This window comes from Budorcas taxicolor, chromosome 10, assembly GCF_023091745.1.
Source record: "Budorcas taxicolor isolate Tak-1 chromosome 10, Takin1.1, whole genome shotgun sequence".
Lineage (NCBI taxonomy): Eukaryota > Metazoa > Chordata > Mammalia > Artiodactyla > Bovidae > Budorcas > Budorcas taxicolor.
The window spans coordinates 84246477-84265955 of NC_068919.1; the positions used below are offsets into that span (position 1 = coordinate 84246477).

Consider the following 19479-nt stretch of genomic DNA (forward strand, 5'->3'; position numbering starts at 1 on the left):
AACCTTTGTCTTCATTTGTTATTGAAAATGTATTTGGAAAAGATAATATAATTTATAATCTGAACTACTAGCTAATTAGTTGAAGTTGAATTATTAGTTTGGCTTAAAGACTACGAATGTATGAAACCTGTTGGATTTCCTGGAAGATTGATGATGCTCTAGGAAACTCTTACACAGAAGCTGTTGTCATGAACTGTTCAACATACTTTCCAACTTTACCTGTGTGTCAGTCTATTCTGTGAACTTCAGCATTCCCAACAGTAGAAAGATACATTAATTCTTACAAGAGGATGCTGACACCTTTGATGAATCTGTCCTATATAATAAGTCCTAATATTAAAGTTCTGTATGTAAAGATCTAATAGAGAAGAACACAGTCCAAATGAAGTGAAACCTATTTTACTTCAGTGAATTATATGGAAATTAATTATAAATCAGTGAATTATATGGAAAAGGCATACATTTGCTAGGCAAATAAACGGAAAGGTTTTACTGCATAGTTAAATAGGTACATTGGGAAATTTGCAAATCTTTATAGGACTTAGAAATAAACCACTCAGTTATTTTACTAAATAAGACATAAATTGCCTGTGGAGATTTCTGGTTTTTTATATAATAGAAAACGTGTAATTTTAAAAAAAAAATCAGAAATAATAATCTAGCTTCCAGTTGATGAAAAAGTAATACTCTGAAATAGATTCAGTAAAATTAGTCTTTGTAAGATCTAACTGGTAAATGGATTGAATCATTTTAAAATGAGATTGAACTTAATAATTGTGTTCAGTGATACCCAGTTTCCTCCTTTCTTCTGAGTATCTAAAATTACACTGGAATACAAAGTAACTGTCTTGAAGAATACTCCTTGGACCTCATGGCTACTATCACTTGATAATAGCAATTGTATTTAGAAATAACTTGGCTAGTATGATAAGTTCTCTGCTACTCTGAATGATATTATTTAGCATAGTAACTACCATACATTCTTACTGTATTTGCTATCAGCTGTTTTTCAGACTACTGTTGTGTGTCCTGAACTGTAGTTGCCTCAGAGCGCCTCCATGATACTATTCTAAAGTGCCTGTCCTAAAATCTGGGTAGTGAAGTTCGTGAATTTGGTAATTCAGTTTCTTCAGAGATAATGAGACTGTTTTTCCTAAGGATATATTTATAAATAGTGGAAAGTGAATCCATTCCCAGTTGTAATGCTTTTCCAATTCAAAAGTGATATGCATGTATGTGTCTCTTTCTAACCCTTCGAGCTTCTCTCTGTGTACGATTTAGGGTTACATTCCGAAAAGCAAATGGGAGATGGACACATCTGAGGCAAAGCTAGGTGGGTATTTCCTTTTTCCTGTTTTTATATGTGATACCTGATGGTAATGGTCATAGATCTTTCTGCTGTAAGAAGAACAAATTCCCCCAAATCTCTGCTTAAACAAAGATTTTAGGCCTACCTTACTACATCCTCAGTCTGTTTTGCTGACTTTCATTTTATATATTGTGACAGTAAATGCAAATATGTGATAAATTTAGTAATAAAATATTGTCACTTCTAAAATCCATTTATTTATATTAATCAGAAATGTCACTTCTAAAATCGATTCATTTATATTAATCAGAAATGTTGGTGTAGATGAGATTTCTACCTTTATGAAAGAATATTTAACTGCAGTTCAAAATTGAAGTTGATTATGAATATTTTGGATAATAGTGATAGTAAAAATAATGAACATTGAAGTTTAAAAATTAATTAAAAAGCAGTTATTTTCTTTGTATAATAAAAATTTGTAAGTGGGGGAGGTAGATACATAATTTAGGTTTTTGAGGAGCCTGGCTTGTAAGTTTCTATTTAAATTTTCCTCCAGCTGGTCTTTAGTGCAGGTTACAAGGTAAATTGGTGAAAATTATTGTCTAAATAAAATATTCGAGTTGCTTAACGTGGGGTTCTTTGTGAAGTAGAAAATCACATATATCCAATGGATTTTCCACCAGTATTTCATGGTAATATTACAGAATTTTTTTTTAATCTCACCTAAAGAGAACCATTTAATATGTTGATTAAGATGTATTAGTAAATAATTTAAGCTGGTGATATAAGATTTTTTTAAAAGATGGACCATGCTACTGTATGAAGTATGACTGTTGGTCTCTGCATTTCTCTTCTGTAATTATGCTGTAACCCCCAGAGCTGAAGTAACCATAGAAACATACCTTAAATTTATAGAACAAATTTGAATAATTTAGCTGCTTCACTGTTTGGTATATACTATCTGTGATTCTGACGTCAGAGGGGTGCACTTTACACACAGTTGCATAGACTGTGCCTTTTATTGTGCCCAGTTGATCATGTGAGCCATTGATGTTGACCAGATCTAATGTTAAAAGATAATTCTGTAAACAGTAGTATTACCATACTGTTGGGATAGATGCTTTGTTGCAGTCTAGAATTTTTTTCTAGTGTACGGCATGTGAAAAATTTATGTGGTTATTGACATATTCTTCCATTCGTCCTTCCTCTGTGGGAAATCCATTTTAATAATAACCAACTATCTCCTTCCCTGAACTTTTAAAGCATTCAAAAGTGCCTAAATGCAATTAAGTATGTAGGAAAATGATAACAACAAATTAGTTTTAAATAATAATGCTGTAAATATGTTTATTTAACATTAGTTTAAATCTGAAGTTCTATACTTATAGAATAACCTATAAGACTGTAAAACCGTTTTCCTCTTTCTTGCTTTTCTAAGTAGTGATTATCTTTTGGGGCAAAGAGAAATGGTAATTAAAGAGATATGGGAATTATACAATATTTTAGCTAAGCGTATAATCTTTAAGAGGCCTTTGTAATATATTATCTAGGATAATGCTTTTTTTAACTTCAACTTCTTACTTTGCTTTCTAATACCTAAAGAGAAAGGAAAATGTAATTTAGTTACGATGATTATCCAAGATAATATGACATTAATCTTGATATCACTTTCCAGAAAAAATTCTGGCCTGTCTGCTATTTGCTTCTCAGAAAATACATTTAATACAAATTCAGTCCGTTTTAGGCTTTTCTTTTTTTTTTTTTTGGCTGTGAGGCGTGTGAGATCTTAGCCTCCTGACTAGGGATCAAATCTGCACTGCCTGTATTGGGAGGCCCAATCCCAACCACTGGACTGCCAGAGAAGTCCCACAGATGCAGTCCATTTTAAAGGCAATGCCAGAAATGGAGCTGTTAAATAAACCATTTCAGTTAAAGGCACTGAAGATCGAGTAATGAATCTAGGAAGTAAGTTCTTAAATGGTTGCAGCTGGGTTTGTTTTTGTGACAGTGATGTTCCATATAATGACTCGCCTCTTGCACCACCTTGTTATCTTGAGAGCTAAATCATCTGTCGAGGAAGGAGTATGAGCCTTCCTGAAAGTATTTCTTTGATATTGGTCCACGGAGCCAATTGAGAAGAAGAGCCTAAAGCACGGGCCTCTGTTCTTTTATGTCACCTTCCTTATCGTAACAAATTCAATAGATTTGACTACCAGGTACAACTTTATTTTACCAACATTTCTTAAATATCTCTTGGTAACATGATTATGCTGGGTGGACACATATTGAGCTTTAGTGGTGGCATGTATTGAGCTAGACAAGCTGAATCTGTAACTGAGAAATTTTGACTTACAGATGAATTGGCCAATGAGAAAATATTCACTTGTAATCTTTCAAGCAACTGTTAAATCTTAATGTTGAGTCTTGATCTGTGTTCATTAAGTATAGTATTCAGTTCAGCCTGTGTGTGTGTGTGTTAAAGTAGAAGCAGTGTAATTTTAGGAAAATTCACAACTAGCCTGAGTTGCATCGGGCTTGGCTGTCATGGAGTTGTTGAGGACTGTCTGTGACCCACTCTCAGTAGCACTTTGCTTCTTTTCCAGCTGGGACACGAGCACCCTAAGGCAAGGGTGGGTGTTAGATGCCACATCAAATGCTAGGATTCAGCATTCAAGCTGCTTAAATTCCACTGACATGATTTTGGTTTCTCAAACAGTGAAAAACCAAAAGTATACTTGAGACTGCTGTCATCCTAATTTAGGTTTCTTCATATAGCTTACTTTTGCTTTTCTCATCTCAGTGTCATTTGTCTCTGTTTATGAGTTACTGTGTACTGGCCTTCTACATGTCAGGCAGTTACTGTGTAGTGGCCTTCTACATGTCAGGCAGTTACTGTATACTGGCCTTCTATATGTCAGGCAGTTTCATCTCTTCCCAGTTGGAATGTAATTATTATTTTGTATAGACATGTAACCCTTGTGTGTTCATCATGAGCAAATTTTCAGAAATATCATTTATGTTTAGAAAACATAGATGTATCTAAAAAATTTTTTCTGTTGTGCTATATATAATATACTGTTTTGAAGATATGGTAAAATTCTGTGACCTGCAGAGTTGGATATTTAAACTTTCATCTTCATCTTCAAACTTCATCTTTTGAAATTCAAACCTCTGAAAATCATTAGTATGAGTGTATTGGATACCAGTCGTCTTCTGTAACTAACAAATACCCCCAGATTCCTCTTCCTTCATCTTATGCCATACATCTGTGTGTTTGAGTTTCCAGGATGCCATGTGGAGGAGGTATGAACCTTTCTTCAGCTCCAAGAAGGAAACTTTAAACTTGTGCACAATAAAATTTCAAATTAAACATTACAAACAAGGGTGTTCAGACTAGAAATACATATGCTTCTGAACTTCCATGTTGCAAATGTGAAACTCCTGGTGTGTAACTCCTGTCATACACCCAGTGTATGAGGAAGAGTTCTTGTAGTTTTCACACTGTCCTTCTGTAATTGCTGCCTGACCATGTTCTATTCTTGGAATTGAAATATGAAATTTTCCTTTGAAGTATGTTAATGTCGAAGTTGATCTTACTAAGTTTGGAAATCCTTTGACGTTTATTCAATAAGTGTGTTGGAGCGGCTGATACTTTACACTATTCAACTGAGAACAGTTTTACTATTTGTGGGGCTTCGTTGGTTTTTCTAATACCATATTCTATGTCCCTGTGCAATCAAGGTGTCACCTGTAAGATCTTGTGTAATATGGCCTGTCCTGCACATATAGGTTAGAGCCCCTTGGTACGGCATGTGATTTACAGAGGAGGTTAGAAGACTGTTTCTGTTGCACTCATCCATGTTAAAAATTTGCCAAAGTGATATGATAAAAATTTCTTGAGTTTTGTAAAGTGTTGTAGTTTGCCTTGCTGATTTTTCAATAATATTGCTTTTATGGGGGTGGGGCTTAGGAAATAAAAGCTTTGACAAGTATGCAAAATCTAACTGGTTTTTGAGATCTGTATGGTATGCACAATTAGTTGTGTGTGTAACTTTTACATTTGAAGCATAAACTCACCTTGCCTCCTGCTTGCATTGTACTTTTCTTTCACGTTCTGTCTGCCTTGATGCCTAAAAGGTTTCTATTATATATACTTTTCACCATTTATGGAGTTAAATGGAGTGTGGTTATTGTATGTTTCTGAAGTGTGTAGGTTTTCCTTTATTGAGCTACTTAATAATAGTGTGGTTTTATAACTGTAGATGATCCAAAAGTTTAGTGCTTCAGTGTAGCTTTTATAAATATATATATGTACATATATGTGTGTGTGTGTATATATATATATAACTCATAATATTTCACATGTAGAATTCAAGATCACAACTAACAACCAATAAAAAAAGACTATACACATTTCCATCGTGTGTTCTTGAAGACACCTAAACTCATATCTCATAATTTCTGAATCAGCACTCCCTGTTAATTTAATTGATTAACGTTTGGGACCTTTGGAAAGCCTCTCAGATTGAGGATTCAGAAAAAAATTCAGATCCAGCCACTTTGGCTGACTAGCCCTCAGCTTCAGAATAGTCAGCAGCACTTTAAAGTATAACCGAAGAAAGTGGTGATTTGTATGATCGACTTATCTGTAAACATTAACTTACGGCAAATCCTGTCACAGTGGTCAAAATCCCAAGAAACTGTTCATCTAAAACTTTCCCAAACATTAGCTTGGCTCATTAAGTTCTTGTACACCTGTTTTTCATATAACACGATATCACACATGATTGCAGATCGAATGGGTGGTGTTAATGTTGTGTTAAACAAAAACAAAAAAGAATGGAAGAAATTGCTTTTGGAAGAACTCACCATTGCTTTTCATCAGAACATAAGAGCTGAAGTGTGATTTTAGGTGGATGGGGAGGATAAGGAGGCCAGTAAACAAGTGTCTTCTCTTGCTCTGCCCGTATTTGTTACTTAAACCAGCATAGTAATGTAAAGGCTGCCGGTATGAACACCAGATAAAGAGTGGAAATTGCACAGAACTTGATACTATCTCAGCCAAGAAGAGAGTTTGGATCTGCAAATGGTGCTGCCCTCAGAAAGGCGGATGCGCCCTCCGGCGGTGTTGCAGCCTTCTTTGCCCTTGTGTGTGTGTCGTGTGCAAACCCACACTCCTCCTTAATGCTGCGGCTCTGTGTTTGTCCCTCAGACAAGCTGGATGGCTTGAGAACTGGCACAAAAAGGAAGCGTGACTGGGAGGCTATTGCCAGCAGAATGGAGGACTATCTTCAGCTCCCTGATGATTATGACACTCGTGCTTCTGAGCCTGGGAAGAAGAGGGTAAGAGACCGTGAGTGATCACCAACAGTTAAAGGCCCGGGTAGACATCTGGTTTTAGAAAGTTAAAGTCAGATAAATATGAATGCTATTTTTTAAAGTGGTTTGGTTTATACTGCACCAGAGTCGGACATGACTTAAGTGACTTAGCAGCAGCAGCAGCAGCAGCATCATATTACACATTTGCAAAAGAGACCTTACAAATTATCCAATCAAAATGTACAAATAACTTAAATAATGGAGAACAGAGCCTCACGTGGTTAGCACGCTATCAACCTTAAAGGAGTTTGGAATGGCTGCTTGTGCCATTTTGTCATGGAGCAAGAGAGTCAGGTGTGAAGTAGAGTATTGAAGAGAATCTGTGGGACTTCTTAATGGATCAGATGTAGAGGGTCCGGATGGATGGGATCAATGGTGGCTTTTCAGGATTCTGGCTATAAGCATTCCATGTATGTGGTGCCATTTACTGACTTAGTGTAAAGTGGGGGAGACATATAAGTTTGAGAGTGAAAACTCAGAAGTTCAGTGAGGTGCCAGTGAAGTTAGAAGTGGTAACAGGACTCGGGACTCCAAAATTTAGAAGTTCAGACAGAGGTAACTGTTTTAAGAAGGAAAGAATAGTCCATTGTTAAATGATGCAGAGAAGACAGGTAAACTGAGAAAAGAGAACTCAACCATTGAATTTGGCAACATGGTGATTGTTGATGTTTGGTCAAAAAAAAAAGTCAAGCTTTCTTAGAGAGTTGAGGGGAGAAGCCAATTTCGAGCAGATTTGAAGAATAGGAAATGAGGAAGTGCAGAACAGCAAATGTAGATAAGTTTCTGAAGAAGCTTAGCTACGATAGAGAGCAAAATAATGAAGCCAAGATGTTGAATAGGTCTTCCACACAGATGGCAAATTCAATAAAAGTGATATTTGTATGTATCCTTTAAAACACAATAAAGTAAGAGGTGTAATATTGTACATGAGCCACATAAAGCTTTTCCAGCTAATCTGTCTTGATCTTTCTTTCTTTTAAGTATATACCGACCTCCCATTCTTTTTAATTTATTTTATTTTTGGCTGTACCGCACAGCAGTTTCCTGACCAGGGATTGAAACCTGGGCCCTTGGCAGTGAAAGTGCTGAGTCCTAACTGCTGGACTGCCAGGGAATTCCTTACCCTTCTTTTTAAATGGCTGCCTAGTGTACCATCATTTGGTTGAATAATCAGTTATTTATCCATTTCCTTATCAGTGGATGCTTATGCTGTTTTCGTTTTATTGCTAATGTAATACTGTAGTGTAAGTTGCATACGTTTGTCTTGGCAGCCTTTTGACAGTGTATCTCTAGGGTGTATTTTTAGCCTTAAAGCTGCAAACCCATAGAATATGATGTATCATTCTGAAAGCTATTATGAGATTGTTTTCCAAAAAGGTTGCACCTATTTATACACCCGCATGGAAATAAATGCCTGTTTTTTTCACACTTGCACCAGCAGTGCTGTTACTGAACTTTTTAACTTGACAATCTGATAGGTGAAAAATGGTATCTTGTTTTGCATTTCGCCAAGTAAGAATGAAGTTATCATTTCTTTATCTTTACATATCATTTCTTTTTTTATGAATTCCCTCAGTACTTGAATAGTAAAAGGATGTTTATTGTAAGAGGATGAAAAATGCATTTCATTACAGTGAATACCATTACAGGGGACTCCAGGTTTCAAATAGTGCAGACAGTCCCTGGGCCTGCCCTTGTTTGTGTGTCTTGAGACCTAATTAGTGGCCTTCTGTGTCTGGGTGGCCCAGCTCTACCCAGGGACTACGTGTCTTAATACCTCTTATTGCAGTTTTAAGGTTGGGGCAACAGAAGCAGAAATAGCTCTTTCTTGGGAATAATAATTTGGTGTAACAGTGAATAATCTCAAGTGAGAAATATTTTTCTCTAGTGTATTTTTAGTTAGGTAACTATTACTCTCTTCAGTAGGGAGTGTGTAATCTCATATAATTTACTCTGTAAGCTGAGTGGACAGAAGCGTGAGCTGTACACATCCTAGTTCATTAAGTGGCTCCTCTTTTCACTCCTCTCCCTGCCTTCCTTCTTCATTTCAAATTGTTTTTAACATTCAAGCCATTTTCCAAAATCAACTTCTGAGCACAAGGAAATCCTGCAGGTAGCATGGAATGCAGGACTCATTACTCATTCCTTTCCTGGCATTGTTTAATTTCTATAATCCAGCTTTTTATAAATATTGGGTAGATTCCTGGGATTAATTTACACCGAAACACAAAGGTAGTTCTGTAGAATTGATCATACTAGAGTTTTAACAACATGGCTAGGATTTAAAATATAATTAAAAAAATTTCTTTTCCACTTGCTTAGTTTTGTATAAAATAACTTTAATTTGTGTTTCTTTGATAACTGTAGAAAAGTGAATATTTCCCTAGTTTTGTTTGAGCACTCAAACGTTTTAGAGAGATTTTTTGTGACAGTGGCTAAAATGTACACACATAAACTTCTGAGTATTGGTCAAGAGTTTTCTTTATTATACCTTTTTTTTCCCCCCCTTAACAGCTAAGGTAAATGGCAGAAAATTGAGATTATAAATGTCAATAAAAGTACCTCTCTAGGAAGGTTAGGAGGCACACTTGACATTTCCAAAGCCATTTCTAGTTGCAAGTCATTATTCTGCTCCTTACATTTTTTTGTAATCATTTCATTCCTTTCACAGAATTGTATGTCTGTATGGCAGGTCTGTGCAACTGCGGCCTCTTATATTTTCATTTCAGCTTTAAAATTTGGGGCATTTGTGCTGAAACATATTGCTTTTTAAAAAAATAGCTACTTTTCTTCCTAATTCCATATTCTTTATTTTATCTGAGTTTTAAAGACTTAGAGTTTAAACTTCAGATGTAAAGCACTGATTGGTGTGTTTTCCTCTGTGCTAAGGATGTGGGCTGTCTTCAGTCTGTCTCTTTGTTCGATGGCCACAGTTCATCTGTCTGTCCATCCCTCCATTCTTCATCCCCCTTAACCATAGTCATCTTTTGCTAAAATGTGTACCCTTGATCCCAAGGAGAACTGAAGAGAGGGTGCATAAATTTATCAGAATAAATACATCAGCATTAATGGGCAGAAAGCCCAAAGATCTTGGTATTCAGATAGCCACATTATAAGAATCAGGTGTTATCAGATTTCCCCCATAGCTGTTAACTGTGTGTATTATCTTTAGCCAAGTGGTTGATAAAAGCAGTTATCAGGGGAAGAAATGAAAAAGAAGCCAGTCCTTTGATTACCATTCCTATAGACAATAATAGGGAAGGTCATTTTATTTCTCAGAGCAGTTACACATTTCGAGGTACAGCGTGGATGAACGTGCTCTGGTTCCCTCTCTTTGTTATAGATCACAATCACAACAGATCATAAGCCATATTTAAAATACAGTCTCTGCAGACTTTGGTTCTCGGCAACTGCAAAGCACAGTTATAAGTATTTTATCTTTTACAGGTTAAATCTGCTTATATTTTTAAAATTATTACTGTAATACATACAAATCCATATTTTAAAAATATCAGAATACCAATAGAAAATGTCCCCGATTCATATATTTGTAGGGATAATCTTGCCATTAATGATATCAACTGAGTCTGTCTCTTGGTCTCTTGATCTCATCAGTAAAAGTAATGATACCAGCTCCCTGTTTTCTAAGAATAAATTTCAAAAACTTTCATTATGTGGAGATGAGACTCAGTCTTTGATCTAGGATGTTTATGGTCTGTTAGGGAAGGGAGATCTGTCAGCAGATAATTGCAATATAATGTGAAAGTTCAAAACTAGACATGTCAAATCTGGAAGTAACTCCAGGGAATCAATGATTATTTGATTGGCAAAGGACAAGAGGGATAAAGCAGGGTTAATGCTAGGCGGATCAGGTTAGAGCAAAGACGTTTTCAGGAAGAGAGTCTAGTTTATGTAGGGTTACAGAGGTGGGAATGACCCAGTGTGCTCTGAGAGCTGAAAGTACTTTTGTAACTGGTGGGCTACAGTCCATAGGGTTGCAAAGAGTCAGACACAGATAGCGACTGAACACACATCTGTAAAGTGTCATAGGTACTGCCCAGAGATGCTGCAGGAGGACAGGGCCAGATCCAGAGGGACCTGTGCGCTTGGATTTTATTCTGTAGGTTGGGCAAGGATTTAAAGTTGTGGCAGAGTGGACCAGAGGAAGTGAGAATGAAAGTAGGAAGACTAGGCAGAAGTTAGTGCTTTATTCTTTACTTCAGGTAAAAAATGAGGCTGGTGAGCAGAAAAGGGGTGATAGGAGGTGGAGGGGACAGGGCTGAACTGTTCAGGAGCTGGTGTGGCTAGGACTTATGATTGACTAAAGTTTTCTTTCTGTAACTTAAGATGTATGACTGTCTTCAGTTCTCCAGTTAACTTCTAATTTTTTAAACCCCTGGCCTCAAATTAGTTATCCTGCCCGTTAAACTATTCAGAAAGCTAAGAGACTCTTTGCATATTTATTTTCTTCTAAAGCCCAGCCTAACACTGTGTTCTTTTTAGGTGAGATGGGCAGACCTGGAAGAAAAGAAGGATGCAGATAGGAAAAGGGCCATAGGTTTTGTGGTCGGACAGACTGATTGGGAGAAGATCACAGATGAAAGTGGTCACCTGGCTGAAAAAGCCCTCAATCGAACCAAATATATATGAAACTTAGTTTTTGAATGGAGTCATTACTCCCCTAAGGTAAGGGTACACGGTCATATAAATAGCCTACTGTGTGTTGTTTTGAAGAGTTTGAGATAAAGAAGACAGCATGCTTTGCTAAAAATGCTTCTCTTCCTATATTATTTTCTGGTTCTAAGAGTAAGTATGTGCCAGTTGCCAGCATTTATAGTACAGGGTATGAGAAAAGGAAGCAATTTTCTGCAACCTGGCTTACTTATAAAAATTTAAGACTTAGGATAAGCTTGAATTCTGTAGATTCGGGAAGGAGTGGCATGAGAGGCTGAGGGCTGCTGAATTTTCTGTCTGCTCCTTCCTGCCGTGACGGCCTTTTCTTTTCTTTGCAGGTGGTTCGCTTTGAGGTGATCTGAAGCCACGGCCTTGTGGAGCTTCGTTGTGTGTCCCCTTGCTTCCACGTTTCAGTTTTTGTTTTGTTTCTACTGCTTTAGTTTTTTAAAGTTCTCCAGTGCCCCCAAGAGGTATTAGAGTCTTGCTCTACTTGAACAAGACATTAATTTTTCTTTTTAACTGCTTTGGGGAGGGAGGGAGTGATAGCGTAACTGCTGAAGCCAGGTGGAGATGTGCTGGAGGACTCCAACAGACAATGTTTCCTCCTCTGTACAGTTGTCACAGACTATCTCTATCATCATTGCTTTGTGGCTGTTTCTGTTTTTTACTGTATGTAACTGGTAGCTGATTGTACTAGGATTAAAAAAAAATAAACTTTCATGATAAAGCCATGAGATTCATGGGCTATACAGCATGAGCCCCTTTCTCTTGTTTTCTTAATTTTATTTTTATTGCTTTTTTAATACGGTGTGTTCTGATTACATGCTAGTTGAACATCTTTAAAACCTCGTTCGCATCTATGATTCCATAACGCATGTTGTAAACACAAGGCTCAGCAATGTTCACAACACTTATCTTTGTTTTATAGCTGATTTCTTTTCCTGTCTTTGTGTCTTGAAGACTAATAGAGACAATTTCAAATATTTAGCTGTTCCCTGGAGCACATCTGTTCTGTATCATGATGTTTTATTGTTGTGTTGGGTTTTTTTTTTGATCCTTTCTTTGCTCTTCCCTATTTTCTTTTCCTTCCTCTTCTTTCTTTCTCCCTTCATGTTCTCTAATGTTTTGATTTTTCTCTAATCTGACTTTGACTCCTGAGTGGACAAAACTGATGTACTCTATGAAGCTTTGGAGCTTGTTGCCTGACTGCTGAACTTGAATTGTTGGGTTTTTTAAGTCAAGATTGCAGGGCAGGAATATAGCAATGTAGAGCGCTCTGGCAGGCAGCCTTTAAGTCTGTCAAGTTTTCAGGTTCTTGCCAGATAGCTCATTATTGGAAAGCATGGCCTTCTGCTTAAAATTTTATCTCTTGTGAATGGTACCAGGTGGAGCTTAGAAATTACATAGAGCTAAAACCCAAGTATCGTTCCTGTTTAAAAACGGAAAAGGAGCTCCTTTCCCTTTTTCATTCTGCAAAGGAAAAAAAAATTCGTTTCCAGCATGAGAGAAGACTAAGAAGAGACTTCTTTCTCAAGCATCATTTCCACTATGTAATCTAACTCAGTAAGCTGCAAGTTTGTTTACAGAAGGCTTGAATATTTTGAAATGTTTACCTTTGTCTAAAAAACCAAAAAACCTTTTAGTTTTATTACCTACATTAAATGTTGTGTGAATAGAGATAATATTGCCATTCAAATATTAATAGTATTATTTTGGGTTCAAGAACTTCAAAGCACTGAAGACTAGTGGGAAATTCTGATGAATCTCTATACATTTTAATCTTTCCTACAATTTTGAATGTTTAACGTAAGAGGCTTTATGTTATTAACAAGTCAATATTGAATGTATAATTTGCTACATTAAGTAACTTCTGGTGTTTGTAGTATTTGAGTAACTACTTTGGTTGCTTAGTGGCCGACGGAACATTTCTATGTAGTGATCTTTCTCAGCCACCTTTATTATGTTGAGTGAAGGTACGTCACAAGATGGTCAACAGAACTATTGTTTATACAAAGACCAACTTACTAATTATTGAATCTACCAAATGTCTGTTTTCAGCAAAAACAAAATTTCTAGAATGTGCTCTTTAGGTCAGGAGGTAGGTATATATATATTCTTATAGAAGATGCTTTCCTTCAATTTCTTAACCTTTTTATGTTCTAACAGCATTCAGAATGCCAGTGAAATGAGAAGTGGTAATCACTCACGAATCACTTTAAATCTGTCATGTTTTTGCCTTGCAGCCATGGCTTTGTGTCTGCGATCTTACTCCAAGGGGTGGTAGGGAAAAGTAAACAGGGTCAGAAATAGCCTCTGCTGATTTTCAAAAGATACTGATTAATATTACTGTTAGGTGTTTAACATAGAATGTTTCCTGCTTTAGGAAATTGGTATAATATAACCCAGTGAATGGGATTAATAAGAGAAAGATCAGGCACCAAAAAGCAAGTATTAGTCTGTTGACGTTTGAGGAACGTCTAGTCTGATACAGAACTGGTAAGAAATTCTTAAATTTACTTTATCACTTGAAGCAGAATAGAAGAGAAAGATCAGGACTATGTTGGAGAAATTTGGGTGTGAGCACAAGTTACCTTAGAACACAAATATTCTAAGTTTATTAAAAGATGCCCTTGGAATACAAAGGACTGAACTTTGGTTGCATTTATTTGCTAGCATTTTACGAACATGCTTAGAAAGCTGCTTGGTATGTTTTTTTTATTTTTTATTTTAAGCATATTAAGTTTATTTAAAATTGGTGCTTGCCTTAATACAAAATAGTCTGATGTTGGAAAAGTTCCAGTTATCTTTTAATGTTTCAGATCTTTTAAACTAAATGTAAAACCTCTTTCTGCAGCAGTTGAATTCTACCTGTAAACTCCCTGTGCAAGTAACATGGATAAGATGCAGAAATCTTTCTATTGGGGAATTGTTTATTTAGGGTTAAGCTGGCATGTTCAAAATATGTTGTGACTGATTACAGAAACTGAAAGCTGTTGGGTAGTCTGCTTGTTGACACTTATTGGATTCACATAATTTTCTAGAAGTTTGTATTTGGTTAAGATGTCAATGGTTAATTCAGAAGGTTTTTTCTTTTGGATAAAGATAAAATCTTAAATTTGCTGGCTGGATCTTAAATTTACTGACTGGGTTCATGTCCCTTGTGAAAATCCTGATTGTTGATTGACCAGATCAAAGTAAGCTCCCTTTCATTTGGAGACTAAGTATTACATTCTGAATTGGAGTGACTAAAAATTTATTTCTTTGAAGGCACCTCCACTTCTTTTGTAAAGTACTTTATTTGCTAGCTACGCAAGGTGCAGATATTTTGGTACTAATAGTCATCTGGAGTCAGCTTACTACTAGGACTGTAAAAGCAGCAGGTTGTCAGGTGTAAAGAGACCATTCAGATGTTTCAGACTGGATTTTAGAATTCAAAGTTACCAAAACTGAGATGAATTTTCCTAGGCTAGAGAAAAATGATTCCTCATTTCTAGCCTTGACTGGTCCTAATACACATTCAGGTTCCTTTCTTGAAAGCTGTATGATCTTAAGTTATTTACTTAATCAAGTTAGAAAGTAAAAATCAACGAAACTCACTTATCAAAGGTTTCTGTGAGGAGCAAACTAGATAACACTTATAAAACTGTTTGGCACAGCACCAAGCTCAAAAATTGGTAACTGGCCACCATCATTATTTTTTTGACTTGTTCTTTCATATGTGCTTTTAAAATTAAAACTTTTCACTTGGCTTGAAGATAATTGTCACCTTTTATAGTTAGCTACCATAACTGAGCTAGGCCATATGAAATAGTGCAGTGAGTGTAGGTTAGAAGAGTAATAATTTAGAAGCATTTTCAGGTAACCACTGAAACTGATCTTCAAAACCAGTATGGAGGTTTGCTTAAAGGAATCACTGAGGTGCAAAGGCTAATTAATTAGTAAGTACCCAGGAGGAAAGTGAAAGTGTAAGTCCATCAGTTGTGACCGACTTTCCGCGACCCCATGGAATTCTCCAGGCCAGAGTACTGGAGTGGGTAGCCTTTTCCTTCTCCAGGGGATCTTTCCAACCCAAGAAGGGATGAGTACTAATGGAAAGCTGTTGCCAGACCACACGTGTGAACAAAGGTGAAGGCGCTAAAGCATTGATTTTCCTTGTCACATATTCAAAAAGAAAATAGTAATTTTTATGAATAAGTAATACAGTCATGGTATAAAATTCGGACGGTTTAATATCATCTTTCCATCCCCGTCCTCAGCCTCCCACTATCCTGTCGACAGAGACAACCGATGTTGACTTTCTTTTGTGTCCTTTCAGAAAAGTTCTGTGGATAAGCAGTTAATTTTGCTTTACCCAAGTGGTGGGGTGCTGCCCATGCTGCCGCGCTGTGTCTGTTACAGTGTCCAGGAGGGCTTCTGGTCACATGGGACAGTCCCATCCTCATCCGGCTCCTGCTCTCCCCTCCCCCTTCTCCCTCTCTTCTCTTCCCTCCTCCTCAATCTTCCAAAGGTACCTTCTAATTATAAGGAGCTTCACTGACAGTTTTTAGAAATTTACCTGTATTTCTGTTCTTTACAGGTAAATGGCACAGAATATGTATGTATTGTATGGATCTGTCTCTATACAGTTTTATCACATGTGTAGGTTTGTGTATCGACCCCCGTCTTTCTCCGACTCCTGCCGCCGCCTCTGACCCTAGGCAACCACTAATCTGTTCTCCATTTCTATAATTTTATCATTTAAAGAATGTTCTATAAATGAAATCATATAGTAGGTAACCTTTGGGGATTGTTTTTTTTGGCCTTTTTCACTTCCTGTAATTCCCTTGATGTTTATCCAGGTTGTTATATGTGTTATCAGTAGTTTGTTCTGTTTATTGCTAGCATTCATAAATGCTATTAATGGGTGGAATTGATAGCATTCCATCCCATTCTCTTTTATAGCCATAGAATGTTTTATGTCTTTATCATAATGTAGCTCACCAGGTCTCTGTTGATGGATATTTAAGCTGTCTTTTGCTGTTATAAATTGTGACTTGTATACACTGTTACCATTACACCACTCCTGTACTTGCCTGACTTCTAGCAATGAAAGAGCACTAGTTACGGCATCAGTTACATAGGCATCCTTGAGGGTGACAGGCGCTTAAGAGCCAGCACAGCACATCACAGTGATGAACTGTCAAGGGAAGTGACAGTAACGAAATGAAAAAGGCAAATCCTGTTTCCTGGAAAATCCTGCAGTATAGAATTCTGACAGAGTAAAGAACCCCAGTGGGTCTTTGAGGGCTTAGAGTGGCCAGAGTCAGATGGGTTCCTGGTCCACACATAACAGAGTTTAGACCTTAGTTCACTCTTTTCTCACCTAGGTATTTATTCTTCTGCATCTCCATGGCTGATCTGAACTCAGTTCTCAGGCTCTATTGCCTTCACATCAGACTGCAGTCAGGGAGCATCCTCAGGACTGAGTTATGGACAGCCCTCGGCCTGCCAGCAGGAAGTTGCACTTGTGATACTAAGAAGATCCATAGACTTAATGGTTTACTTTGTAGTTGATGAGACTTGACTTTGACTCCTATAACCAAGTTTGAATTTTCTGCCAGATATTCACATTCTTAGGTTTGACAGTACTGATGTAGATTATAGCTCCCTTTCCTATGATATTTAAAGAATGAAAATAATTTCTTCCACTATGACTTGAAATCCCACTCTCAGATCTATTGTTTCTGACAGTGAGTTCCTACTTCTTGGCATGTCTAATTTTTTTTTTTTTCTTTTACAGCATCTAGCTCAATACATGGCTCATTTATCTGTAGAGTGAATAAATAGAGGGGATGTCTCCTATCTATGGCAGTGGTCACTCATTCAGAGTCGGACAGGTAACAGATGTGTGAGGCAGAGGGTGGAGATTGTGGCAAACTGGAGAACAAGGTAGGTCCTGTTGGAGGATACACAACACCTGCTCGGCCACAGCAGACTGTGGCCATCTGGGGACTTGGGTCTTGTGTTGCCAGATTTTCCTAGGATTTCCAGAGAAGTGAGAAAACTGGATTTTTATGTGAGATCTTCAATATATTAGCACCAGGAAAATTTTGTTTCTTGTTTGGTTTTTTGGTAAGCACTTCAGCCCACACCACCTACCTTGTCATTTCATACTTGAAGGCTGCCAAGTTGAAATTGTTGATATTTAGATAAGAGGTTGAAGAGGCCTTAAAAGTTCATTCCTGTCGAGTTCCTTCATTTTACAGATGAGGTTTCTGAGGCTGAAAGAAGAGAAGTGACTTGCTCAGTTACTGATGGCAAGAGAAGGCTAAATCTTAGTTTTCCTGGTCTGTTTCTTATAGGAGTAAGTATGTTTCTGTGCTTTATAATTGCTTACATAAGGCAACTAGCCTGTTTGCTTTGGCTCCAATGACAAGTATTATTCCTTCACTGAGAAGTTCCCTATTACCTGCCTTGTTAAGGACAGATGCATTCAGCTTGGCAATGAAGTCTGTCAACAACGTCGTCCAAACTACCTCTTGGGCTTCCTTTTCCACTTCTCTTGCCACATGCGCACTACACGGCGGGTGCGTTATGTGGCTTACCCTCAAAACTCCGTAAAATTTCTTGGTTTACTGCCTCCTTTTATCTTATCTTTTAGAAATTGTAACTGTCTTAAGGCCCAGCACACATGCCGCCTTCTTCCTGAAGCTTTCCTGTCTTGCTCCCTCCAGCTCTCTTAGGGCTTTGCTTCTGTTGATATTTGTTCCGTGATCTTCTCTTACTTTGCCTTTCTAGGAGAGTAACTCATATACCTCTCTATTCCATTTCCCCCATCCGTTCCCACTCGCAGATGCAAGCTCCTTGAGGGTAAGAACTGTTTTGTTCATCTTCATCCTTATAACACTGAATATGCAGTACTTGTTAGGTATAGTTGGTGCTCAGCAAGCATATTTATTTATTTTTATTTTTTGTTTTTTTTCAGTTAGCATATTTAGAATTGATAGCATGGTTTATTTTAAATATGAAGTTAATTCATATCAGTAAAAATATATGTAATTCACAAAACTCCAATTTTTGTTTGCTTCTTCACTGCCTCTGTATCTTGGTTGGTGACATATGCATAAGTATTGTATAAATCAGACATCAGATATGCAAATGCCTACTATGGACAGGAAGATACCATAAGTGAGAGAATTGGCCAATAGTTTTATAATGGCATGCTAAGTTCTATTCTTTCATCAGAAACACACTGTTTTGTTATTGGACCTGTCAAAATATTAGAAAAATATCCTCTTTCCCATTTTTCTTGAAGCATCTGACATTCTGTATCATTAGCTTTCCCACATTTGGTAGGAATGTAAGTACAAGTATTTTCTTCTAACCCTACTAGGACAAAACCAGCAATGGAAGCAGAGTGATATGGGCAGCTGACTCTCAGCCTTAGTATTGAAGAGGCAGTAAGGCATGTGGGGCCCAGGATGTTGCGGAGTGCTTGCCCTGTCTCGCTGTGATAGTTCTTCCCCAGCCATGGTTGCCGTGAAGTAAGGTAGACCCAGTGTTGCCAGGTGAAGGTGAGGTGGAAATCTGGATCTTTGTGTGAAGGAGTCTTTTCAGAGTACCATGGGGACGATACAGTAGATGCGAAATGCATCACTTCTGGAAGTCTCATCCTTCAGCCATCATTTTGGGACATGCACCATAAGGGGTGGTGAATCCTGACACTAAAGGAGATATCTATAGGAAAGGAAACATGAAGTTATATCACATAGATGGCATAAAAATATTTTTGACAAACACCTTTTGATGGATATTTTGGAGTGAGCAGTTCTGTTTTCCTTGAGCCAGATGGTAACACATACATAATGTACTGATGCTGAATTTGCAGTGGGTTGCTTTTTATCCATTTCTTGCTTTGACGTGGAAGCATGTGAATTGCCCCTTTCCTTGGCTAACATCCTTCCAATGACTCCATTTATCAAGATGCAGGTAAGCACCTTATGTGTGCACAGTTAAATAGTGGGCACACACTCCTGTCCCAGAGAAAGAAGACAGCAAGAATTCCCTTTGGTTAAGTGAAACAGCTAAGCAGCCATACTTGGATGCAAATTTGAACCAGAATGTTTTCTTAATTCTCC

General features: G+C 37.3%; 1 protein-coding gene across 3 annotated transcripts in view; it reads left to right on the forward strand.

The window, feature by feature from the left end:
• YLPM1 (YLP motif containing 1) overlaps window positions 1–12085 on the forward strand; it is a 62385-nt gene extending 50300 nt beyond the window's left edge. For 2 of the 3 annotated variants that reach the window (XM_052646685.1, XM_052646686.1), the window contains 4 exons: window positions 1282–1333; window positions 6522–6652; window positions 11192–11374; window positions 11701–12085. In XM_052646685.1, coding sequence (XP_052502645.1) covers window positions 1282–1333; window positions 6522–6652; window positions 11192–11338 — 330 coding nt within the window. In that variant the 3' untranslated portion in view covers window positions 11339–11374; window positions 11701–12085. Of the gene's footprint in view, window positions 1–1281; window positions 1334–6521; window positions 6653–11191; window positions 11375–11700 lie in introns of those variants that run through there. The other variant, XR_008199994.1, reaches the window with a different exon arrangement.
• The last annotated feature ends 7394 nt before the right edge of the window (window positions 12086–19479 follow it).